The following is a 24848-nucleotide window of genomic DNA, read 5'->3' as shown; positions in this document are numbered from 1 at the left end:
CAGCTGAGGGTCTCACAGCTGGCCTTGCACCAATCCCCCACGTCCCTGTGATCCTGCTGGTCCCAGAGGTGCCATCCCTCACATCTGCTCACGCTCCCCTTACTCTTGCAGGTGCCTCAGGGGGAGTGGAACAACACACTGTCTCGGGACAAAGACAGTGAGATCCCGTGCCGGCGCATGCGGAGCGGGAGCTACATCAAAGCCATGGGGGATGATGATAGTGAAGACTCAGAAACCAGCCCCAAACCATCCCCAAAAACTGCAGCTCGGAGGCAGAGTTACCTCAAGGCCACCCAACAGTCCCTGAGTGAGCAGAGCACCACACAAAGGTAAGTGTGGAGCTCCTTCGGGAGCTCTGCGCAGGTCCCCGCGCCGCTCCGGACACAGCCCTGGGCAGCAGCCCGGGGGGGTCTGAGCCCCAAAGGGCTCCAGCACCCTGCCTCTGACACCCAGACAGGGGAGGACGTGGCAGAGGAACAGAGAGAGCTTTCCATCCTAGTGACTCCGAAGGGTCCTGGAGGCTGTGCCCTGGGTGATGGGGAGGGCACTCCTTTGGGGAAGCTGTGTGGATTCTGCTTCTCCGAGGAGGCACAGAGACCCCAGCCCCACGACGCTGTTGGTCCAGGGAAGATGCTCAGCGTGACTGAGGGCACTCGGCACACAGCCCACAGGCTGCTGGGACTGTGCCATCTGCTTTGTTGTACGAGCGTCCCAGCGACTCTGGGACCAGCCTGTTGGCACAGTGGGCAACAGCCTGAGCTGAGAGGTCTGGGACCAGGTATTGAGGCCAGAAGAGTGAGCCACGGTGGTTTGAGCTGCACAGAGCAGAGCAAGGGGACCACAGCAAAAGCTTGCTGAGGAAGAGGCTGGGCCGTGTGGGATGGGGTCTGTGCAGACCCCCTGACTGGAGATGACACTGTGCAGTGCCTTCAGCAGCTGCTGCACCCCCGAGATAGGGCTGGAGCAGATGTGCTTCAGATGGTGCAGCTCTGGAGGATGTGAGCAGCACAGGAGAAGGCTGGAACACGCAGCGAGGAACCGCTGATGCGCGGCAGGACAGAGCCAGAGGGAAGTGAGGGTGCAGCAGACAGCCTGGAGACCCCTCACAGGGGCTTCAGATTGCAGACCAGATGCTGCTTTCTGATGAGAGACGGTGGCAGGATTAACTGCAGGGAGCCCTGGGAATGCCTGCTCTGGATCCATCCCTGTGCCCGGCCACCACAGCCCCTTCAGGGGAGCAGAGATGGTCTCGGGTGCAAAATACCCCCGATGAGAGACTGAGGTTCATCCCTTCCTGGGCTCATTGTCCATTCAGGTCGTGTCCCTCGGGGAGCGGCCTCGCCTGGGCTGCTGGGTGCAGCCGGAGCCCCGGGCAGGAGCGGCAGGGCCGAGCGGCGGCGGGAGCTGCGGGGCCGGTGTCCGGGCAGCGCTGCGCGGGACGCAGCCGGTGCTGCGAGCGCCGCGTCGGACGGAGGCGAGAGACGGAGCTGCCCGGGACGGGGGGGACCGGCGGGGACACGGCCCCCGGCCCCGGCCCGGGCGGAACCTCCCCAGCCCGTGCGGCACCGAGCGCCCGCCCAGACGGCGGCTGAGCCCGACCGCGGCTGCCACCTGCCGCCCGCCCGCACAGCGCCGCACCGCCCCGTGCCACCGCACAGCCCCGCACCGCCCCGTGCCACCGCACAGCCCCGCACAGCCCCGCACCGCCCCGTGCCACCGCACAGCCCCGCACCGCCCCGTGCCACCGCACCGCCCCGCACCGCCCCGTGCCACCGCACAGCCCCGCACAGCCCCGCACCGCCCCGTGCCACCGCACCGCCCCGTGCCACCGCACAGCCCCGCACAGCCCCGCACCGCCCCGTGCCACCGCACCGCCCCGTGCCACCGCACCGCCCCGTGCCACCGCACAGCCCCGCACCGCCCCGTGCCACCGCACCGCCCCGTGCCACCGCACAGCCCCGCACAGCCCCGCACCGCCCCGTGCCACCGCACAGCCCCGCACAGCCCCGCACCGCCCCGTGCCACCGCACCGCCCCGTGCCACCGCACAGCCCCGCACCGCCCCGTGCCACCGCACAGCCCCGCACCGCCCCGCACCGCCCCGTGCCACCGCACAGCCCCGCACCGCCCCATCCCACTGCACGGCCCCGCACAGCCCCGCACAGCCCCGCACCGCCCTGTGCCACCGCACAGCCCCGCACAGCCCCGCACCGTCCCGTGCCACCGCACAGCCCCGCACCGCCCCGCACCGCCCCGTGCCACCGCACAACCACGCACAGCCCCGCACCGCCCCGTGCCACCGCACAACCACGCACAGCCCCGCACCGCCCCGTGCCACCGCACAGCCCCGCACCGCCCCGCACCGCCCCGTGCCATCGCACAGCCCCGCACCGCCCCATCCCACTGCACGGCCCCGCACAGCCCCGCACGGCCCCGCACCGCCCTGTGCCACCGCACAGCCCCGCACAGCCCCGCACCGTCCCGTGCCACCGCACAACCACGCACAGCCCCGCACCGCCCCGTGCCACCGCACCGCCCCGTGCCACCGCACAGCCCCGCACAGCCCCGCACCGCCCCGTGCCACCGCACCGCCCCGCACCGCCCCGCACCGCCCCGTGCCACCGCACAGCCCCGCACGGCTCCGCACCGCCCCGTGCCATCGCACAGCCCCGCACCGCCCCATCCCACTGCACGGCCCCGCACAGCCCCGCACGGCCCCGCACCGCCCTGTGCCACCGCACAGCCCCGCACAGCCCCGCACCGTCCCGTGCCACCGCACAACCACGCACAGCCCCGCACCGCCCCGTGCCACCGCACCGCCCCGTGCCACCGCACAGCCCCGCACAGCCCCGCACCGCCCCGTGCCACCGCACCGCCCCGCACCGCCCCGCACCGCCCCGTGCCACCGCACAGCCCCGCACGGCTCCGCACCGCCCCGTGCCATCGCACAGCCCCGCACCGCCCCATCCCACTGCACGGCCCCGCACAGCCCCGCACGGCCCCGCACCGCCCCGTGCCACCGCACAGCACCGCACGGCCCCGCACGGCCCCGCACCGCCCCGTGCCACCGCACCGCCCCGCACCGCCCCGCACTGCCCCGTGCCACCGCACAGCCCCGCACGGCTCCGCACCGCCCCGTGCCATCGCACAGCCCCGCACCACCCCATCCCACTGCACGGCCCCGCACAGCCCCGCACGGCCCCGCACCGCCCTGTGCCACCGCACAGCCGCACACAGCCCCGTCCCACCGCACCGCACGGCCCCGCCCCGCCCCGTGGTTTGGGAGAGGAGGGGACGCAGGGGGAGAGGGGCAGCTGGAGCCAGGGCAGGGCACAGAGCCCTGCGCCATGATCCAGCCCCAGGAGCATCTGTGCCCTGGCTGTTGCCCACTCGATGACTCGGCTGAACCTCAGCCCAGCAGGGTGAGGCTGTCAGGGACACCGCCTGCCCCAGGACATGGCTGAACTACACTGTGGGTGCACGGAGATCCCTCAGGCTGAGGGGAATGAGGCAATAAACAGATAACCCAGGGCCTGGGGCACCACGTTGTCCTTGGCCACTCAGCAGCAGGTCCCCTGGGAGCTGGGTGTTCTCCATACCCCAACAGAAGAGACTCCTCTGTCTCGTCACACCACAGGATGGAGACTCGGGAGGTGCTGAGGCCCTTCCAGGAGGTCCACACACTGCATGGGGTTCCTGCCCAGCTGGGACACAGCCTGCACTCAGCTTTGCTCTCTCCTCAGCTGGTGGAGGACAGAGCTCTGCACCCACAGCCCTGATGGATGTGGGGGCAGTGGCACCCCGAGGGTCATCTGTAGGGAGTCATAGAATCACACAATCACAGCATGGTGGGGATTGGAAGGGATCTGTAGAGCTCATCCAGTGCAACCCCCTGCAGAAGCAGCTCCCACCTAGATCAGGTCACACAGGAACGTGTCCAGGTGGGTCTTGAAGCCCTCCAAGGAAGGAGCCTCCACACCCTCCCTGGGCAGCCTGGGCCAGGGCTCCCTCACTGAAACAGGGAAACAGCTTTTCCTTATGTTCAACTGGAACTGTTTGTGTTCCAGCTTCATCCCATCACCCCTTGTCCTGTTGCTGAAAAAAGTGCTGCCCCAACCTCCTGACACCCACCAGTGAGATACTTAAAAACATTAATGAGCTCCCCCCTCAGTCTCCTGCTGACTGAACAGCCCCAGGTCCCGCAGCCTTTCCTTGTATGAAAGATGTTCTATACCCTTGATCATGTTGGTGTTCCCTGTCCCTCTGGAGCTGGGGAGCCCAGAACTGGACACAGGACTCCAGATGAGGCCTCAGCAGATATTGGCAGAGCAGAGGGGGAGCAGAACCTCCCTTGCCCTGCTGCCCCCACTCTTCTTGCTGCCCCCAGACTGCCATTGGCTTCTTGCCCACGAGGGCACGTTGCTGCTCACAGTTAGTTTATTATCAGTCAGGACTCCCAGGTCTCTCTCTGCAGAGCTGCTCTGAGTCCCCTCAGCTGGCCAGGCTGGCGTGGCTGCCCACATCCTTCACACAGGATCTCAGGCTCAACCTTGGCTCCCCTTGAAATTCTTCCAGAAAATCTTTTGGGTTCCTTCACCAAAATAAGCCAATTCCAACCCCTGCAGCTGTTTGCAATTGCAAATTCTACAAAATACCCCTTAACAGCCCATTTTCAGCCCCTCCTCTCTCTGCTGACAGGAGCCTGGACCGCCTGGACTCTGTCGAGATCCTCCTACCTCCGAAGTTCCCAACCTGGGAGGAAGAATACAACCAGATCTCCGACAGCGTCAACGAGTCCAGCTGCATCAACCAGGTGAGGTGCTGGAGCGCTGGGCACCAAGAACAGCTCAGGGAGAGCAGAGGGATCCTGTTTCCCACCTCAGGACCAGCACTGGCTGTGCTCCAGGAGTCACACCTGTATGCTCTGGCAGCTTTACCAAAGCATCAGGGCCAGCTCCTTCATTCGGATCCATCTCAGCTCCCCTCCTCTGGCTTTGCCTCTGGGTGCTGCTGGTGCAGCTGCAGCCACTGCCACAGCCCCGAGCAATGCTGCACAGCCACGGCTGAGCCCAGGGCCACTCTGAGCCCAGGGCTGCCCGTGCCCACAAGTGACCCACAAGGCTGCTCGCTCCTGCCCCAGGCTGCTCCAGCCTGCTGGTGAGCACAGAGCCTGTGCCAGCCTCACCCCTGCCACAGGCAGCCCCCAGCCTGCCCCAACCACAGCGCACGAGGGACTGTAACACTGCTTAGCTCTGAGAGGTTTGTCCCTCGTGCAGCAGACTGAACTCAGGACTGAGGTGCCCATAATTTAGGAGACTACCCTGCCAGCCAGGGATGTTCCTGTGGGCACTCCTTGTCCCCTGGGAAGGGCAAGGCCAAGGATGGCAGTGAGGAGCTGATGGTGGTTGACAAACCCACCCACTGACCTTGACATTGACCTCTGGGATGCAGTTGGTGCAAACTCCCTGTCCCACACTGTGCCTCCCCTTGGGATTGCTCTGGAGAGCTCAGGGCTTGGGTAGCTCTAAGCCAGCTGCCCCCCAGCCCAGGAATCATCCATGGTAGGGTGAAGCCTTTGCTTACCTCAGCCCCAGGACAGGGCCTGTCCTTTCTGTGTGCAGGCAGAGGTCCCCGGGATGGCAATGGCTCCGCAAGCTCCACTCAGCCACTCTGCTGTTCCCCTGGGCCTGTGTCCTGTCCCAGCTCTGTCCACACATGTCTGTGTGACACATGTGCCCCTTGTGCCCCTCGTGCTGCCTGTGCACAGTCATCAGGGGCAGCAGTGTGAGGAAGGGCCTGAGCAGCAGGATGGGCATCTGAAGCAGAGCACAGGGGCGAGTTACTGGAGTGTGCTGGCACTCTCCTCCTGTGCTGGGGGGCTCTGAGCCCTCCTTCCAGCCCAGCTCGGCCTCCTTAGCCCCGTGGATGGTCTCTCCTGCTGTCACGGAGCTGCTGGAGCCCCTGGGGAAGGGCACGGGGCGTTGCTCGCGGGCATGCGTGTTCCTTGTGCTCAGTCTCGTTCCTCGTGCGTAGCAGCAGTGTGCTGGTGTCTGGCTGCACACAGAAGGGCTCAGGACCGTCGCCTTCTTGTCCTTTGCATGTCAATCCATGTCTGAAGCCAGAGTCCTGTGTGAAGATGAGGAATGGGCTGAGTCTGTGCCCTCTCCATGTCTAAAGCTGCCCTCCTGATCAGACAGGGTGCAACTGCAGCTGAGGGGGGACTGCGAGGCCTCCCATGACTTGTGTACCTGTTGACCCAGGCTGGAGCTGATACAGCCACCAGCATGTGCTGGTCTCATCCTTCGGTGGGTCTGACCCGCCCGTTCATCCAGTGCCAGAGGCCGTTCCTCCCCTGCTCCCCTTTGTGCGACCTCTGACACCTTCCCTGTGTGTGCAGCAAGACCCTGATGTCCTCCCACACAGGAGCATCCCCAGCTTGGAAAGACAAGCCCACTCTGCTTGGATTTGTCCCATTGGACCTGCAGCCCTGGAAGCGCAGCCCCACCGCCAGCACATCACAGCACGGGGACAGCAGCTGGGCAGAGCCCACCGGTGCCCCCCAGCTCTGCTCAGCCACACTCTGAGCTGTGACCCACGTGGAAGGGCCGGGCTCAATCCCCAGAGCCAAACCTCTTCCCTCGGGTACATTTTGCACCTGGATTCTCCCCAGGCTGGGTCATCATGGGCAGAGCTGACGAGGTGTGCTGTGCAGAGCAGGCATGGGGAGGAGGAGAGGCCTCTTCCCAGGGCAGTGTGGGGGCCATGGGGTGCCTGTCCTTGCACCGAGTGTGGCTTTGCTGTGGGGAGAGGGCAGCTCTGCTTCCGTGTGCCATCGTCCTGGAGGCAGCGGTGGGGCGGCACCTGCAGAGTGAGGGGCCCTCTCCCTGCCACGGGGCACTCCTTGCCCACCCCTGGCTCTGTGGGGGCCCAGCGCTGCTCCTGGCTGTTCCCAGCCCCAGGGCTTTGCAGAGCTGCTGGCAGCAGCCTCGGTGGCGTGTGCCAAGGGCTGTGCCAGCACTGTGCGTCCCAGCTCTGCCCGTGTGTGTACTGGTGGCGGGCACAGACCACGGCCCGAACGCACCAGCAGCTTCTCTCGGTGTGGGGGACGTCCCGTGGAGCTTTGCCGTGCCGTGTCTGTGCCGCTGTCTGCGGGGCCCTGCGGCATCGCGCTTGGCATCGCCTGAGCTCTGCCGTCTGCAGTGTCAGCAGCGGCGGCCCCGGGGCACGGGCTGCCCTCGTCCTCCGTCCCTGTGCCATGGCTGTCTGTGTGAGGGGCTCCCCCGTTCATGGCCTTTAACCTTCTCCAACTCTTTCTTCCAGATCTTTGGACCCCCCTCACTTATCCCTCAGATATTTACCCATGGAGAGCAGGTACCGTCCCACTGGCGTTTCCCTCTCCCTTCCTCACGGAGCCCTCTCGGGTCAGCCCAGACACGCCGCAGGGTGTGAGGCAGCTGCAGGCTCAGCTCAGCCCTGGCCCGCAGGAGGAGGAGGAGGAGGAGGCAGAGGAGGCAGTGCTGGCAGTGCTCCCAACTCGGGCACTGCAGGGCAGCTGCAGACCTCAGTTCCCCTGACCCTGGCAGGGATTTAGGAACTGTCATTTTGGGGGGAAAGTGGATGATGTTTTTGATATGACCTCGTGAAGCTCAGATGCCGTTGCTGGGCAGAAGCACTGTCCTTGAGGCCAAAGAAAGGGCCAGGAGAGATGAGAGATACCATGACCGGCCCTGCTGCCCACTGCTGTCTGATTTCAGAATCCTCTGCCTTGGGCTGGCTCTGGTTTAACCTGGGTGAGCCTCTTCTGAGTCCCAGTTTGACCAGCCAGTGCCAGGGCAGGGCTGGGGGCACGAGTGGGAGGGAGGTGGAGGCAGCAGGAGAAGCAGGGAGTGAAGCTGCCCCTGCTCAGTTCATACCACACCACAGCCCGTTGCCCAGCCCGCTCCTGAGCCCCCACTGCAGATGAGGCCAGGACGGGTTCCTGATGAGCCACCCAGAACTGGTCCAGGCAGCCTGTCCTTGGTGAAGAACAAAAGCCACCTCCAGCCCACACCTCCCACCTTCTCTCTCAGCGCTGCACCCTGCTGTAGGGCCCTCTCCCCACGCCAAGGATGTCCACACAGGCCAGGTCCTGGGGCTGAGGCTGGGGTCTCCAGCTGTGCTGGTGGGGCAGTAGGAGCTGTAAGAGCCTGGACGGGGACTTTGGCCTCTTGTGCCTGCTTGGGTCTCTCCATCAGAGACTGGGGGTCTGTTGCAGGCACCGTGGTGGTAAGTCTCTCCTACTCCACACGCAGGGACCCTCTCACCTCTAAGGAGGATCTCCTCATCCCTGTCTCTCAGCAGAGAGCCCGGGCACGCCCCAGCACTGACCACCGCGCCTCCTGGTCCCCACACAGGAGTGTGAGCAGGCAGAAGGGGAAGGAAGGAAAGGGCTGCGTGGGCAGGAGGTGACTGGCTCTGCCCCTCTTCCCGTGCAGGCGCCAGAGCCGGAGCTGGGCGAGCAGTACGAGGCCGTCTGCGACTCTACCTACAGCGAGGCCGAGTCGGCCGCCGCCGAGGTGCTGGACCTGCCTCTGCCCAGCTACTTCCGCTCCCGCAGCCACAGCTACCTCCGCGCCATCCAGGCCGGCTGCTCCCAGGAGGAGGACACGGGCTCCGTGCGCTCCCTCTCCCCGCCGCCGTCGGGCAGCCTCAGCGGCAGCAGGACACTGCCCACCAACAGTGAGTGCCGTGGCAGGGGGCTGGGGGCACGGGGGGAGGGAGGTGCTGGGCTCACCTGCATCTATAGACATGGGTGGCCAAGAGCTTGGTGGGCTTATGAGGGCTTTGCCATGTGCCAGAGGGAGGGCAGCAGCTGCCTGTGCCGCCGGCCGGCTGGGGCTGCCGTGGCTCTGGTCACTGAGATGTGGCTGGGCTGGGGCTGCCGTGGCTCTGGTCACTGAGATCTGGCTGAGGCTGGGCTGCCATGGCTCTGGTCACTGAGATCTGGCTGGGGCTGGGGCTGCCATGGCTCTGGTCACTGAGATGTGGCTGAGGCTGGGGCTGCCATGGCTCTGGTCACTGAGATGTGGCTGAGGCTGAGGCTGCTGTGGCTCTGGTCACTGAGATCTGGCTGAGGCTGAGGCTGCTGTGGCTCTGGTCACTGAGATGTGGTTGGAGATAGGGGTGCCATGACTCTGGTCACTGAGATGTGGCTGGGGCTGGGGCTGCTGTGTCTCTGGTCACTGAGATCTGATTGGAGATGGGGGTGCCATGGCTCTGGTCACTGAGATCTGGCTGGGGCTGGGGCTGGGGCTGCCGTGGCTCTGGTCACTGAGATGTGGCTGAGGCTGGGGCTGCCGTGGCTCTGGTCACTGAGATGTGGCTGAGGCTGGGGCTGCTGTGGCTCTGGTCACTGTGATCTGGCTGGAGATGGGGCTGCTGTGGCTCTGGTCACTGAGATCTGGCTGGGGCTGGGGCTGCTGTGGCTCTGGTCACTGAGATCTGGTTGGAGATGGGGCTGCTGTGGCACTGGTCACTGAGATGTGGCTGAGGCTGGGGCTGCCGTGGCTCTGGTCACTGAGATCTGGCTGGGCTGGGGCTGCTGTGTCTCTGGTCACTGAGATCTGGCTGAGGCTGGGCTGCCGTGGCTCTGGTCACTGAGATCTGGCTGGGCTGGGGCTGCTGTGTCTCTGGTCACTGAGATCTGGCTGAGGCTGGGCTGCCGTGGCTCTGGTCACTGAGATGTGGCTGGGGCTGGGGCTGCTGTGGCTTTGGTCACTGAGATCTGGCTGGGCTGGGGCTGCTGTGTCTCTGGTCACTGAGATCTGGCTGGGCTGGGGCTGCTGTGTCTCTGGTCACTGAGATCTGGCTGGGCTGGAGCTGCTGTGTCTCTGGTCACTGAGATCTGGCTGGGCTGGGGCTGCTGTGTCTCTGGTCACTGAGATCTGGCTGGGCTGGAGCTGCTGTGTCTCTGGTCACTGAGATCTGGCTGGGCTGGGGCTGCTGTGGCTCTGGTCACTGAGATCTGGCTGAGGCTGGGCTGCCGTGGCTCTGGTCACTGAGATCTGGCTGGGCTGGAGCTGCTGTGTCTCTGGTCACTGAGATCTGGCTGGGGCTGGGGCTGCTGTGTCTCTGGTCACTGAGATCTGGCTGGGGCTGGGGCTGCTGTGTCTCTGGTCACTGAGATCTGGCTGACGTGGCCCATGGAGGGCCAGGAGAGCTCGAGGTCTTCACTCAGCCGAGCTAAGGCCAGGCCCATGGGCTGCGGACGGGAGCTCCCCAGGGGCCGCCCCCTGGCCCCTGCCCACCCTGCCTGATGTCCTGTGGGGCTGCAGGTGTGGTGGGCAGCCAGCCCTGCCATAGCTGCCATCTGCCTCTCTGCATCTCCTGTTACCCCAATGCAGGCTGCAGCTGCCAGGTCTGACCTCTCTGAACATTCTCATGAACAAACGTGTCTGTCGGGGACTCTGCACCAGCTCCCTCAGGGTCTGGGCATGTCCTGGCCTCTGCAGCCCCTTCAGCCAGAGGCAGAAACCGGGGCTGACAGGAGGAGGGAGGGCAGAAGTCATCTGCCTCCATCCCTCAGCGATGGAGGTGTGACAAGGCTTCAGGGTTCCCACTTAGGGCAGGGCTCTTGGAGACAGGTCTGGGGCATCTGATCTGAGGGAAAAGGAGAATGGTGTGAATTTACCTCCTCCAGATCAACAGGGTTTGGGACTTTGCCCAGCAGAGCCCTGTGCGGGTCCAATCCTGCCCAGCCAAGGGGCTGAGCCACATCCAGGGAGAGCACAACCCTGGGCAGCCCAGACCTGAGCAGCACTTGCCCAGGCCCTGGCATGCCAGGCACAGGGCTCCCGTAGCACGCAGCTGCCAGCCCAGCAGGGCTCACAGTCGCTGCAGGGCAGGGAGGCAACAGCACCCACTGTCACCCTGGTGCCCCCAGCCCTCGGGCTGCTGCCTGGAGACTACTCTGCCCAAGTCTCCTGAGGGTGAGGGGCTGGGATTTCATCCTTTGGCTGGACTGGCTCTAACTGCTTTCTGTCCCAGAGACAGAACTGTGGCAGCCACGTAGGTGTCTGACACACCGGGTCCTGCTGCCCCTCTGCATTGGGGTAACCAGCCTGGAGACCCCAGCACCCCAGCGTGGGCAAAAATGGCTCTTGCTCTGAGTTTCATAGAATCACAGAATCATTTGGGCTGGAAAAGCCCTTTCAGCTGCTGGAGTCCCAGCCCTCCCCTCCCCCTGCCGAGCCCACCACTAACACACAGCCCTCAGCAGCTCGAAGGCACCACGAGCCCTCCCACAGCCCTTAGCCCAGCACCCTGCAGTGTCGGTGCGCTGAGCATTGGCAGCATCACACCCCGCTCCAGATGCCTGCCTGGCGCTGGACATGGGCATTATTCATCCCAGGCCCTGCTCCTTTGATCAGTCATTACCGTGCTGGCCTCTCCCTCTGACATCAGCCAGGACTGACTCCATCCCCTGCAGTAGGGGTGAGGCTGCAGGCAGCCCCGTTCTGCTGGTGTTTCTCAGCGGCCTCTCAGCATTATGGGGGAGCAGAGCCTCCCTCGACCTGCTGCCCACTCACTCTTCATGCCCCCCAGGTTGCCATTGGCTTCTTGCCCACGAGGGCACGTTGCTGCTCATGTTTACTCCCAGGTCGCTCTCCCAGAGCTGCTCTCCAGCAGGTTACCCCCAGCTTGCCCTGGTGATGGGGTTGTTCCTCCCCAGGGGCAGGATCTGCCCGTGCCCTTGGTGAGCCTCATGGAAGAAACCTGGTACCTTTCTGTAGTGCTTCAAGTCACTTGATCTGCACCACTTTTGCATCGTTTTCTTCAAGGTAGCCTCTGCCCACAGGCTCCCAGCTGGCTCAAGGTGAGGCTTGGCTGTAACCCAGGGCACGGGGAGCTGAGGGGTCCCATCCCAGGAGCAGCTGTGGGAACTGGCTAGGAAAGATGAGGCCTTAGTGCTGCTGGCACAGCAGTGCCTGGACACGGTGCCAGCACACACCTGAGCAGGCAGGACCAAGATGGAGCAGAGGGAAAGCACTGGCACCCACTGGCACGCTGGGGCTGGCTGCCCCTGGCATCAGCTCTGGCCCCAGCCATGGCACTACAGGGGATTCAGAGCAGCCTCAACCTGTCTGCCATGGGCAAAGCTGCCAGAGGCAGGAGTGGGCTGTTGGTGGGAGCCCTGTCCCTGCAGAGAGCAGAGAGGGAGCAGGAAGGGGAGCCCCAGCAGCCTGTGCCCAGCTCCAGGCCTTCCTGCCCAGAGGTGTGCCTGTGCCCTCACATCTCCCCTTCAGGGGGCTGCACCCCCACGTCACCGCAGTCAAAGCCCCAGGATGAGGCAGGGACTGGAGGAGAGCTGCGTGCTGCTGAGCTCAGTGCTGCTGAAACCCAGCTGACTCCAAGGAGCAGCACCTGGCCCAGCACAGAGAGGAGCTTTCAAAATGCCTGGTACCCATCTCTCTCTGATGTTCCACAACATCCCCCAGCCCTTTGCACTGGCTGCTGGGGCTTAGAGGGAAACACTTTTGATGGCAGGGGGTGGGGGGTGTGATGGGGAAGGCAGGAGGCATGTCTGGAGGGCAGTCACACCTTTAATCAGTCAGCTGGGCTCAGCTACCCCTGCAAACGTGCATCGCTTTAACTTAGTATATGAGAGAGAGGGGTCTCCCGAGCAGCAGACTGAGACAGCTCAGCATGAGGGCAGCTGCACCTATGGAGAGAAGTGGGTGCACATGCTCTGCAGGTCTAATGGTTGTTTACTATTCACGGTCTCTGCTCCATGCAGAGCTCTGGGGTGAAACAAGTGAGAGCCCTCCCCTGTTCCCTCCCCTACGGACACCTCCCTGCACCTGCAGCCCCACACCACCCCCAGCAACTGCTCCCATCACCTGCCAGGTCCCTCAGAGGTGGTTTGGGTTTCTTCTCTGCAGGGACACATCCTAAAGAGACACCAGCAGCAGCAAGCCAGAGGCTGAGGCAGGCTTCCCCCTCTTTGAGGATAGCCCAGGGGTTGGATCATTAAGCTGAGGGCCTGAGGAGGGGCAGCAAGCTCTGAGCCATGCAGGGCTGTGGGTCTGGGGCTGGGGGGAGCAGGGCCCAGGGATGGGAGAGCCAGGGCAGCTCTCACACCTCTGACAAGCCAGTTCTTCCCCTCAACACTGTGTCACTGGTGCATTAGGAGGCAATTAGCTCCCATTTGACAGACAGTGAGACAGATGATGAGCTGCCCTTGATCAACCTTAAACAAAGCTTTGTGCCTTGGGAAGCTGCAGCCTCAAAAGCCCCAGTGAAACCTATTCATCTAATTGCCAGGCACTCAGCCACAGCCACGCCAGCTCCTGCGCAGCACAAAGGGCTCCCCAGCCCCAGCTCCTTCTTATTAGAGGCAACACTGGGAATTGCTTGCTTAATAGGCTGCTTGCAAGACAGGGCTGAATGTTTGATGTCCAGGGGAAACAGGAAAGCAGAGGGGAGCGAAGCACAGCAAAAGGAGGTGAGAATCCACAGTGCAGAGAGCTCAGCCCCTGCCCTATGCACTGGGTCAGCAGGGAAAGCTCACACCAAGGCAGTTCCTACTCGTTCTTCCCAGTGGTCTCTGTGCCGTCTGGCAGCATCCCCCTTGCACAGAGCATCCTGCCCTGGGACTTGGCAGCCTGTTCCCACAAAGTCCAGGTGCTCAGCTCTTTAGCTGGTGCCCAGAACTCTGCCAGGGAGGCCAGGGCATCCAGCTCTGCCTCTTGCTCCACAGCTGGGCTGTCTGTGGACCTCTCACCCACGGTTAAGGTGTCCCCGAGCGTGTGAGCTCTGGAGGGCAGCAGCTCTCCAGTTCTCCCTTTCTGCTGACCCTGTGATGGCAGCTCCACTGCAGGCCCCCAGCCCAGCACAGGAAGCACAGCTCCTGGAGCCCTTCAGGCTGGCCCAGCTTTCACCCCAACCAGAGCCACGCATGAGGCTCATAACTGAGAGCCACCAGCCCTCCCATAAACAACTGCCAGGGCTGCACACACGCTGTGCCACTCTGCGTGCCAGAGCTTTGCCAAGCCCAGGCTGGGCCTGAGCAGGCTGCCTGGGGGAGATGCTCCCTGCAGACCCACCAGCACAGCCGCCCTGCAGCCTCCAGCCGGCTTCCTCCCTTCCTTCTCATCACTAGATGGGAGGTGGCGCCCAGGACCATTGCTGTGGGGGAGCCCTGCCTGCCCCCAGAGGAGGCAGATCCCAGCCCAGGCCCTGGCACTGCAGCTCTTGTGGGGGGAGGACAAAGTGCCTGCACACATCCCTGCACAAAGCAGCGTTGTGCTGACCAAACCCCCAAGGGCTGGCTCAGCATGTGGGGCTCCTGGGCAACTCGCTGCTGCGCGCCGGTACAGACACCCTCCTCCTGCCCCTCTGTGTGACATGATCACCTGGGCTTTGGGTAGGAAGGCAAGTGCTGCTCCTCTCCTCTCTCAGCTGTCATGTCTTCTCTTTGTGGGGAAAAGGTGTTGGTGAGAAAGCAAAGGCAAAGCAAAGCAGGCCGGGCCCCCCATGGTGCGGCCCCTCTGCTAATCCTATCAGCCCAGGTGACCCCGGGTGGCCTCTGAGGACAGACACTGTTATCATTCCCTTCAGATTTTCTCCTTCTTTTTGACCTAGATTTCACGTTCCAGAAATAGCTCTCTCTGACACACCAGCAGGAAGGGATTAGAGTGTGCGTGTGTGTGTCTGTGTGCCAAGGAGAGGTTTCTGTTGCGCCTCCATCAGCGTTCGGAAGGGAAAAGGCCGCTGTGTGTTTCTGTGATGTACTCAAGCGCCTGTAGGACACAAACCAACTCCTGACAGCTGTTTCTCTCCATACCTACCGGGTCGTTCCCACCTCTGATCTTTCCCCTGTGATTACAGCAGCCCTGTGCCCAGACACCAGGAAGCCCGTGGCCAAAACGCTCGGCCCTCGTGCCTCACAAAGCTGCGCCCGGTGCCCTTTGCTGCCCAGCTCTGCCAGCACGTGGCTCTCCAGCACCCCAGAACGGCTGCGGCGGGCTGAGCCCCATGAAACGCCCCGTGCCCGGCCCCCGGGAAGGGGGAGCTGCAGCCCACCACGATGCTGTGCCCACCCAGGGGACGGGCAAGCAGCTGCCATTGACTTAGTGCTGGGACGTGGGCCCGGCGCCAGGGCCAGGCCCAGGCGGCCCTCCCCATCCACAAAGGCACGGAGAGAAAGGCAGCTGCCAGCATTATGCTTTGGTGATGTGGTCAGAAAGCCAAGGCCTTCTTGTTGCTTGCTTTTATCAGCCTTGATGGCAGGGAAGGGAGTCCACGGTGCTGTCCTCAAGGGAGAGAAGGAGAAACCAAAGCACCAAGGGGTGCCTCTGGGAGAGCAGCAGCGGGGAGCCGGGGCACGGCGGTGTGAGGGCGCAGCACACAGCGGAGACCTGGCCTGGGGCTGGGGGCCTGGCACTGGCCCTGCTGCGGGAGAAGGTGCCAGGCAGCCCCAGTGCTGCTTGTGTGGCTGTGCTGGCCATGCTCAGCACCGCTCTGCATCCCCTGCTGTGCCACGGGCTGGTGCTCAGCACCACTCTGCATCCCCTGCTGTGCCATGGGGCTGGTGCTCAGCACCGCTCTGCATCCCCTGCTGTGCCACGGGGCTGGTGCTCAGCACCACTCTGCATCCCCTGCTGTGCCATGGGCTGGTGCTCAGCACCGCTCTGCATCCCCTGTTGTGCCACGGGCTGGTGCTCAGCACCGCTCTGCATCCCCTGCTGTGCCACGGGCTGGTGCTCAGCACCGCTCTGCATCCCCTGCTGTGCCATGGGCTGGTGCTCAGCACCGCTCTGCATCCCCTGCTGTGCCACGGGCTGGTGCTCAGCACCACTCTGCATCCCCTGCTATGCCACGGGGCTGGTGCTCAGCACCGCTCTGCATCCCCCGCTGTGCCACAGGGCTGGTGCTCAGCACCGCTCTGCATCCCCTGCTGTGCCATGGGCTGGTGCTCAGCACCGCTCTGCATCCCCTGCTGTGCCATGGGCTGGTGCTCAGCACCGCTCTGCATCCCCTGTTGTGCCACGGGCTGGTGCTCAGCACCGCTCTGCATCCCCCGCTGTGCCACAGGGCTGGTGCTCAGCACCGCTCTGCATCCCCTGCTGTGCCATGGGCTGGTGCTCAGCACCGCTCTGCATCCCCTGCTGTGCCATGGACTGGTGCTCAGCACCGCTCTGCATCCCCTGCTGTGCCACGGGGCTGGTGCTCAGCACCACTCTGCATCCCCTGCTGTGCCACGGGCTGGTGCTCAGCACCGCTCTGCATCCCCTGCTGTGCCATGGGGCTCGTGCCACTGCTGGAACAGCCCAGCAGTGACCCACAGGGGTCTTGGCTGAGGCACACACGTGTGCCGGGGCAGCAGGGCTGGGGGAGCATGGTGAGGCCACGCAGCCAGGCCTTGGCACGGCAGGGTTCCAGACAGCATGGGTGACTGGGGATATCTTTGTGTGTGTTTCCCTTGTTCTGGGTTGCTTTTCCTCTCCTTCATGCGTTTCCACTACGTTTTTCATCTGCTGAGGCACAAGGATTCATGAGGATTCAGGAAGAGATGGGCTCAGGGCCTTGCAGAGCGGCTCCCAGCCCAGAGCTGCTCACTGCTCCCCAGCCCAGAGGCAGCTGAACTGAAAACAAGTTTCCTTGTTTTGAGGCAGCGGAGAGGAGAAGCCCTGGGCTGCATGTCCCAGGTCTTGGGGCTACCTCTGGAGAGGTCCTGAGGGATCCAGCTGAAGGTCCTGTGGGTGTTGAGCCTGGAGAAGAGGAGGCTGAGGGGAGACAGGAGCACTCTCTGACACTCCCTAACAGGAGGCTGCAGGGAGCTGGGGTCAGTCTCTGCTCCCCAGTAACGGTGACAGGACAAGAGGAAACAGCCTCACGTTGCCCCAGGGGAGGTTGAGGTTGGAGCTGAGGCAGAACTGTTCCCTGAGAGGGGTGTGAGCCCTGTGCCAGGCTGCCCAGGGAGCTGGGGCAGTGCCCAGCCCTGGAGGGATCCCAAAGCCGTGGGGCTGAGGTGCTGAGGGCTGTGGGTCAGTGCTGGGCTGGGCAGGGTGAGGGCAGGGCTGGGGCTGCCGCAGCTTCAGGGGCTTTAACAACCAAATGATTCTGTGAATCTATGATCCTCCTTCAGCCCCACTTTGCTGCTGTTTCTGAGAGCTGGGGCAGCACATCCACAGCGATTCCATCAGCGCAGGCCGAGGGCAGCCAAGGCCGAGGCTGGCAGCGCCTGAGCTTGGTGCAGGTTTCCCCGAGGTGCTTTGATCTCTGCTGGCTGCAGACCAGCCCTTCGCTGAGCACATCAACCCAGCGAGTCAGAAATAAATCACAGCATCCAAGCACTGAGGGTACCAAGCGAGGAGCTGGCCCACCGTGGGCAGCTTTGCCAGTGGCATCCACGCCAGGCTGGGGCGTGGGCACCGGCTGCCCCTGCCCATGGTCGGGTGTGTGCCGTGGCTGCGGGTCGCTGGGCTCTGTGCCCCACAGGGCTCTCTGCCCTCAGCTCCGGGTTGGAGCCAGACATCGCTCTGGCACCTGGTGGGTCTGTGCCCAGGGTGCCAAACCCGGCGTGGCCGTGCCCTGGCAGCCTCTCCCGGCAGCCCTGGCTGTACCAGCCGCACTGCCCTCCCTCCACACATCCACCCCCTGTCATCGCTGCCCGACAGAGGCACAAACACGAGTGGCCGGCTCGGCTCAGCGCAGCTCAGCACAGCTCAGCTCAGCGCAGCTCAGCTCAGCGCAGCTCAGCTCAGCTCAGCGCAGCTCGCTTCTCTCCCCTGTGCCTGCCCGGCTGGGCGCGGACGGCAATTGTGTGACCGGCAGGAAACACCCACCCGGGGAAGCATCCCCCCGCTTTAACACCCGTTTGTCACCGCTCTGGCTGACACCGTGCTCGGCTGGGAGCGACCCCGCAGCAGGACCCGCGTGGGCGAGAGACGGGGCCGCGCTGGGGAACGCGTCAGCGCGGCTGCCGCGGCCGTGACGGGGTGACGGAGCTGCGGCGCGGGGGCGGGAGCGGGTGGGCGCCCGCTTTGTCGGGCAGCGCCGTGTCGGTCCCGCGGGGCCGCGCGCGGAGCCGGCGCCGTCGCTCCCGCGGCCGGGCGGGGCGGGGCGGGGCCGCGCGTGCGCGGGGCGGGGCGGGGCAGGGCGGGGCGGAACGGGGCGGGGGCGCGCGGGGCCGGGGCGGGGGCGCGGGGCGGGGCGCGGGGCGGGGCGCGGGGCCGGGGCGGGGCGCGGGGGCGGGGCGCGGGGCGGGGCGGCGCGCCGGACGCGGGTTTAAGGCGCGGCCCCGCCCGGGGCGCGCAGCCGGAACGGCGCGCGGGCGCGGTGAGTGCGGCGGTTCCGCGCGTCTCCTCCCTCCTCTCGCCCGCGGCCGCAGCGGCAGCCTCGGCCCGTCCCGTCCTCCCGCCGGGCGCCGCCTGCTCCTCCCCTCCAGCGGATACGGGCTCGGCCGGCGCCCCGGCCCCGCGCGCACACACACACACTCCCCGTCTTGCTCCGGTCCCCTCCGCCCCTCCTTTGTGTCTCCCATGGCTTTGTGTCTGGAGCTCCTGAAGCAATGTGAGTGAGTGCCCGAGGCGCGGCGGGCGGGCGGGGGGCCGGGCCGGGCGCTGCATGGCTCCGCGGCGGGCTGCCGCGCCCGCCTGCCTGCTGCTGCCGCCGCTGCTTGCCGGGCCCGCCGCCCCCACGGACCGCAGGTGGCGCTTCCGCTTCCCACGCGCGCGCGGCCGTCCCGGGGGGCTGCGGGAGGGGGGTGCCCCATCCTCCCACGCTGCGCGGACAGCCGGGCCCTGCGCGCCCGGGGCGGCGGCGAGCCGAGCCGAGGCTCGGAGCCGGCGGCTGCCGCTCCCCGCTCCCGTCCGCCGCCCCGGCAGCGGCGCCGAGCTCCGCTCTCCCCGTCCCCCGCGCCCCTGGGGCGAAGCAGGGCCGTGGCGGGTCAGGACGGTGGCTCGGGGCCTTGGAGGAGTCCCTCGGCCATGGAGGAAATGAAATGTAGCCTCCCCCGGGGCGCACAGACCCGGTTTTTAAGGTGCTCTTTGGCTGTTTCTTCCCCTCGAGAAAAAAGGGTATTGTCTGGGTGAGGCACGAAGCTTCAGCGCCCGTCGCTGCTGCTGGAGGCTGGCATTGAGCAGCGCAGCAAGCTGGCACCTCCTGGGCAGAGCAGGCTCTGGAAAGTAGTCTTTTTAGCCTGTGAAAGCACGTCCTGGCTGAGGTGACCTGGTGTTGCACCCAGTGTTGACCTGCCCTGCCTCGTCCCAGGCTTTGGGCTGAATGCCTCCGAATTTAACTGCAGGTGTAGCTTGGGTATCAGTGTGCTGAGCTGGAGGGTGGGGACGTTGTGATCAGTTTTGAGCAGCAAGTAAACATAGCTCTTAATTCCTGCTCCAGCCTTCATTAGGAGGTTCAAAATGGATTATTTCCAGGATGCTGTTGATAAGACTAATATTACTCTGCAGCAGTACGGACCTTGGCCCCAGGTTGTGCAGGAAAGGTGTGATTGAGACAGGAGTGGAATTAAGATCTCAGAATCCTGGGCTGTAACTTGCCACTTGGAGGAGGAGGAGAAGAAGAAATAAAAACCCACAGCATGTGGCATTGGCTCCAAAAATAAATCCCGATCATGTGGGATGATAACGAGCCAGATTGCCAAGTCGTGTAAGTTGGCAGACTTGGCTCCAGAGGGTCCAAGTTACTGAGCTGGTAATTGCACTTCCAACAGGAATTTGGTGCTATGAAGTTACACATTCTTCAGTGTGTGGAGGAAAGTAAGCCTAGCTCGTGATCAGCTCTGGGCTGCTCCTCTTTCAGATCTGCATGTGGTTACTCTGCTGAGGTACCCAGATGCTCAGAATAAGGTTATCTGTGGAACTCACCTGATGTGTTACAGTTGTGGAATGCCTAAAAGCCCATCTTTAAAGTGCAAGTGCTAAACTGCCATATGCTAGTTTTGCACCTATAGCTTGCTACTCCTCTTCCACTAATGGAGTGGCAGGGTGCGAGTTTGTGGTGCAGCAGAGGGCCCCAGGGTCTGTAATGGCTCCTGAAGCACTGGGGTGTAACTGCTGTAGAGTGTGTCAGTCCTGAAAGGATAGAGAGGCCCCATGCAGCCCCTGCCAGGACCTTGGCAACAGAGGTGGTGGGGAGGAAGGTGCTGTCTGCACTAAGCAGGCTGGCTGGAGAGCGCTGAGAACACGGTGGGGTTTGGGAAGCAGGGAGCGCTGAGAACACCGTGGGGTTTGGGAAGCAGGGAGCGCTGAGAACACCGTGGGGTTTGGGAAGCAGGGAGCGCTGAGAACACGGTGGGGTTTGGGAAGCAGGGAGCGCTGAGAACACGGTGGGGTTTGGGAAGCAGGGAGCGCTGAGAACACGGTGGGGTTTGGGAAGCAGGGAGCGCTGAGAACACCGTGGGATTTGGGAAGCAGGGAGCGCTGAGAACACCGTGGGATTTGGGAAGCAGGGAGCGCTGAGAACACAGTGGGGTTTGGGAAGCAGGGAGCGCTGGGAGGCTCAGACACCTCTGTGGAACTCAATCGGCCCGAGCTGCTGTCCCAGCCCCGGCGCTGACGGGGCAGACATTGTCAGCTGCTGGGGAGAGCTTGCATTTCGCTTCGCAGCTGTGTGTGAGTCAGTAGTTGGACACTCAGTTGCTTAATCTGTGCATGCAGTTTAGGTTTGTGGACACTTCTGACTACTTAGCTCAAGGTTATTCATCTGCTGCTCCAGCCTGATGTGTATCGAAGGGCAGACCTGCTGTTCTGTGAGCTCACTCTTAGCTGTGCATGCTGCCAGAGCAATAGAATTTAAAAAGCTTTTAATGGATAACTAATAACTGCCAGGCACTTACAAATAACATATGTCAGTTCTTGTCTCCTGCATAGATTTTCCTGTTGCTTGAGTCCAGACTCAAGCAGTTTGGAGCGAGCCACTCGGTGGACCCTGTAAAAGTCACTCTGTGCCACTTCATTCTGCTCCTGAGGTGCTCCGTGGCTGCTGCACGGGCAGGGCTGCACCAGCCCTTGGCTTTGCCTCCTCAGCTGATACTTTTTGCTCTGTGCCACCTGCACAACAGCCTGGAATATTTTTTAATGGATTGAGGAGGCATAATTGGATTCAGCGCAGTGCAAGTTACAGTAACATATGTGAGCTGGAGGGATTAAGGCTGTGCAGGCGGGTGGCCTTGTTCAAGAAAAATCCACTTTAATTTCTGCAGTGAAAAGTTGTCAGTGTGCTTCCTACCAGAGCAGATTTAAAAGGGGAGAAATACTAAGTATGATTGCTATTTGCTTCAAAAGGCGATTAGAGGAGTTCAGGCTGTTGGATAAAGTTCTGTGAAGGCTGTAGTTGGGGGAATTTGGGTCCCTCCAGAAGAGCTCATGGAAGAGTGAGCTTATCCTTCCCTTCTCTCCTGGTCTCCGTGCCAGCCTGGGGAGAGGGAGAAGTAGGGGACAGAATGACAGCGGGGCGTGTGGCATAAGCTGCACTTACATAAGTGGAAGTTAAACTGTTTGCAGATGGGCTGGTAATGAGCAGAGTAGAAATTCTGCCCACTTCAATTTGTCTTGCAAAATTAATGAACTGCTGGCCCTTGGTGGAGATGGATGCACTAAGTCAGCCTTCGGTACCCTGGAGAGCTGTTCCTTTGGAGGGCCAGAGGAACACCAGCCCCATGGCTGAAGTCCTGACTTGGGCCTTCACCCTGTGCTTCCCTTCTCTGGTCTGCCAGGGTGCAGCTTGTAAATCTGAAAGGCACCGTTTCAAAGGCATTTGCAGTTTCTCCTGCAAACAGTGAGGAAACTACTCAGCTACATCTGCCTGTGTGAGTCTGGGCTCTGATTTTATGGGCAGCATAAGGCAGGGCAGGAGCAGTGTCTGCATACTGCAGTGTGGGCTGCTCTGGGAGATAGAACTGCAGAATCACAGAGTGGCAGGAGTTGGAAGGGACCTTTGGAAATCGTCTAATCCAACCCCCAAGCAATGACAAACAATCCTGGGGAGGAACATGACAGCCCCCCAGGACCATGCTTGGACAGAGCTGTGGGATGTGTGCTGTCAGGCCTCTTCCTGAACTGCCTTGCAGCATTTAAATATGTGAAGGAAGACTGAGCTGTGATTATCTCCTCCTTCCCCCCGGGGGTTCTTGATGGTGGGCTTGGTCTTGCACTGTGACATTGCCTGTAAAGGCCCAGAGGAGCACATCTACATCCTGGGGTGTGAGAAGGGTGCCCAATACCTAGAGGAGTGCTGCTGTGCACAGACAGGGACCTGGTTATGCTCTGCTGCACTGGCTCTGGGAGTTACACCAAGCAAGGCTGTAGCTTGCTGCATCAGGCAGCAGTGCTCGAAGTGGGACAGTGTGGAGGTGTGTAAATGCTACACTTCAGCACCAGTACGAACATCAAGGACATGCTGACTGTCAGTCTCATGTATCTTATTTAGTGCTCTTCATTAAGACATCCAGGCTTCACTGCAGCAATCTTTGTTCTGAACCTAGTTGTAGGAGATCAAAGCTTAAGCTACTGCCTTGTCACTCCAGTTTGGAGCTGGCCAAGACAGCCGAGTGGCAAATGTTTCAAAGGTAAATTCTTTCTTGTGGTGCGAGTCTGTCAGAGCTGGGATTAAAGATTAGAAGTTGCATCTGCCTTTGCACTGATGCGCTGTCACGGGGCCAGATGGTGCTGGATGAAAGCTGAAACATATTTAAGAGCTGATAAAAGGGAATTTTTATTGCAAATTGTCACAAGAATAGTCAAACTTCTAAGAATTATTTGTCATGTTTTTTATGTTCTGGGAGGGATTGGGGATTGGACTGACCAGAGCCCCAGAAGGGCGTTTGCTGTGCTCCAGCCTGAAACTTCCTACCCAGGGTGGGCATGTCCAGCCCCACGGAACTGGAAGTTACAGCTGGGAACTTGGAGCGTGGCTATTACATCCCTCTTAGGCCTTACACCCAAGACAACTGTCTGTGTCTGAAGCTTAGAGCAAGTGCCCCAGCGGGTTCTGAGGGCCCCTCAGCTGCTGGCTGAGTCAGTGCTGTGCTTGTGGAGAGCAGCGTGTGGCAGGTCAGTGCCAGCCAGCACAGAGCTGGATTTGCCTCACAGAAGGTCACTTGAGTAACTGTGTTCTTGGGAAGCCTTCTCTTTCTTGTTTTTGAACCCTGAGGCTTTTCTCAGTCTCTCAGCTTGGCTCAGACATGGGGTCCTGAGTTGTGACCTTTCTGCCCAGGAACCCTTCCAGGTTTTGGTGCGCTCTGTTGTGTGGCTGCCAGTGCTTTCTTGTCTGACCTGCGCTCCAGCAGCAGCCACAGGCTGGGAATTTTGGCCTCAGCACTGCTGCTCTCAGCAAAGTGAGCTCCCTGGCTGTGTGGAGCTGGTGTAATGCCCAGCCCTGTACAGCACAGACAGGGGAGGTTCCAGGGGAAAACGTGGATTTTTGGGGGGGGTGGGCAATAGCAGAATCAAGCTGGGGAAATTCACCTAGTGCCTGAACAGCTGCTTATTGCAATACCTTAGAAAGAGAAGGATGTTGGACAATGCTTGCACCTCCTGAGCTCTGGGTTTGGACAAAGTGGCTGCTGAGTTTCAGTGGCCCTCAGGTTCACAGTGTGCCAGGAGCAAGGCCTTCAGCAGGGAGATGCTGGGATGCAGAGATCTGCTCACCAGCAGCCTGTTGCCTTGGCCACGGTACCGCTGCTGTTGGCCTCTGCCCTTGGCACGGGGCTGGGTTGTCTGCAGCTCGCTGTCGCCCTGCAATCTTCAGGGCACTCCGGAGGCTGTGGCTGCTAATGGGCGTATTACATCACGCATTAGCTTTTATCAGCACGCTGTTAACGGGCTGGCTGGGGATGAGTGCTGCAGAACGCTCGGGCTTGCTACGGAGAGGCTGCCAAAGCAGCTCTTACGGCCCTGCTCTCTCGCAGGAGTCAAACATCGAATCGGGCCGATGGGGGGAACCCGGCTCTTTGGGGGAAGAGAAACAAAAAGCTTGCGTGGATATCCGTTCTCAGTCGTGCGGGCTGCGCACGCTGCCGCCACAGGCCGTGCTTGGCCGACGGCCCCGTCTCCCCTCGCCCGCCCCACCGCGCTGCGGCTGTCCCCGACCGCCGTCGGCCCGTTCCTCACGGCTTCGCTCCTGCCCGCGGGGCGTCAGGGGACGGTGTCGGCGTGACACGGGGACTGGCGAAACCTGCGAGCTTCCGAGGCAGAGCAGGCGGTGCGCCGGGGTGCCGGCTGCGAGCGGGGCCGGGCCGGGGCGGCTCTGTGGCGGCTGCCCGGGGCGGATCGGGGCCGCGCCGCTCCGTCGCGCTTTGCGGCGCTTTGCGTCAGGCCGTCGGGCGAGGCGAGCGCCGGCCCTTGCCGGGTGTCGCGGCCCCGGGCCGCAGCCGGTGCTGCCGTGTCCGCTCTCGCCCGGCCGAGCGGCGGGGGCGGCTCCCTGAGCCTCGTCCCGGGCGTTAAATGAGGCGAGCTTCGCAAAGCGAAGGTGGCAGTGCGCGCCCGCCCCGCGGCTGCCGCCCGCCCGCGCCGTCCGTTCCCCCTCGGCAGCGCCGGGCCCGGCCCGCTGTTCCCGGCGTGGTGCGGCCCCGGGAGCCCGCTGTGCCGGGCGAGGCCGAGCCCGGGGTGAGGAGCCCCTCGGGTCAGAGGGCGGAGCGGGGGCAGCCGTCTCGGCGCGGCTGCTGTGGCTGCAGGGGCTCTGAAGCGGTGGCTGCTCTCTGCCGCCGCTATTTGTGCGCTTACCTTTGATTTATTTTTTTCCGAGGGCTCTGAACGTCTCGGGTGCTGGGAGGCAGCACTAAAAATAACCACAGAGGCTGGTTATTTCCAAAGCCATCATTTCTGCTTCTGTCAGGTTTCTTTCCTC

The 24848-nt window shown here is 62.9% G+C and overlaps 1 protein-coding gene across 5 annotated transcripts in view; it reads left to right on the top strand.

Annotated features, from left to right (window-relative positions):
- The window catches only part of DLGAP4 (DLG associated protein 4), a 66294-nt gene that overhangs the window by 6318 nt on the left and 35128 nt on the right, over positions 1 to 24848 (top strand). Inside the window, exons 3-7 of one of the 5 annotated variants that reach the window (XM_062009266.1) lie at positions 112 to 329; positions 4698 to 4812; positions 7320 to 7370; positions 8474 to 8717; positions 13555 to 13557. In XM_062009266.1, coding sequence (XP_061865250.1) covers positions 112 to 329; positions 4698 to 4812; positions 7320 to 7370; positions 8474 to 8717; positions 13555 to 13557 — 631 coding nt within the window. Of the gene's footprint in view, positions 1 to 111; positions 330 to 4697; positions 4813 to 7319; positions 7371 to 8473; positions 8718 to 13554; positions 13558 to 18307; positions 18555 to 24848 lie in introns of those variants that run through there. The other 4 variants (XM_062009265.1, XM_062009267.1, XM_062009268.1 and 1 more) reach the window with 4 other exon arrangements.

This window comes from Colius striatus, chromosome 16, assembly GCF_028858725.1.
Source record: "Colius striatus isolate bColStr4 chromosome 16, bColStr4.1.hap1, whole genome shotgun sequence".
Taxonomy (NCBI): domain Eukaryota; kingdom Metazoa; phylum Chordata; class Aves; order Coliiformes; family Coliidae; genus Colius; species Colius striatus.
Note: the sequence above shows the minus strand (reverse complement) of the source record. Positions and strands in the feature narration are given on the sequence as shown.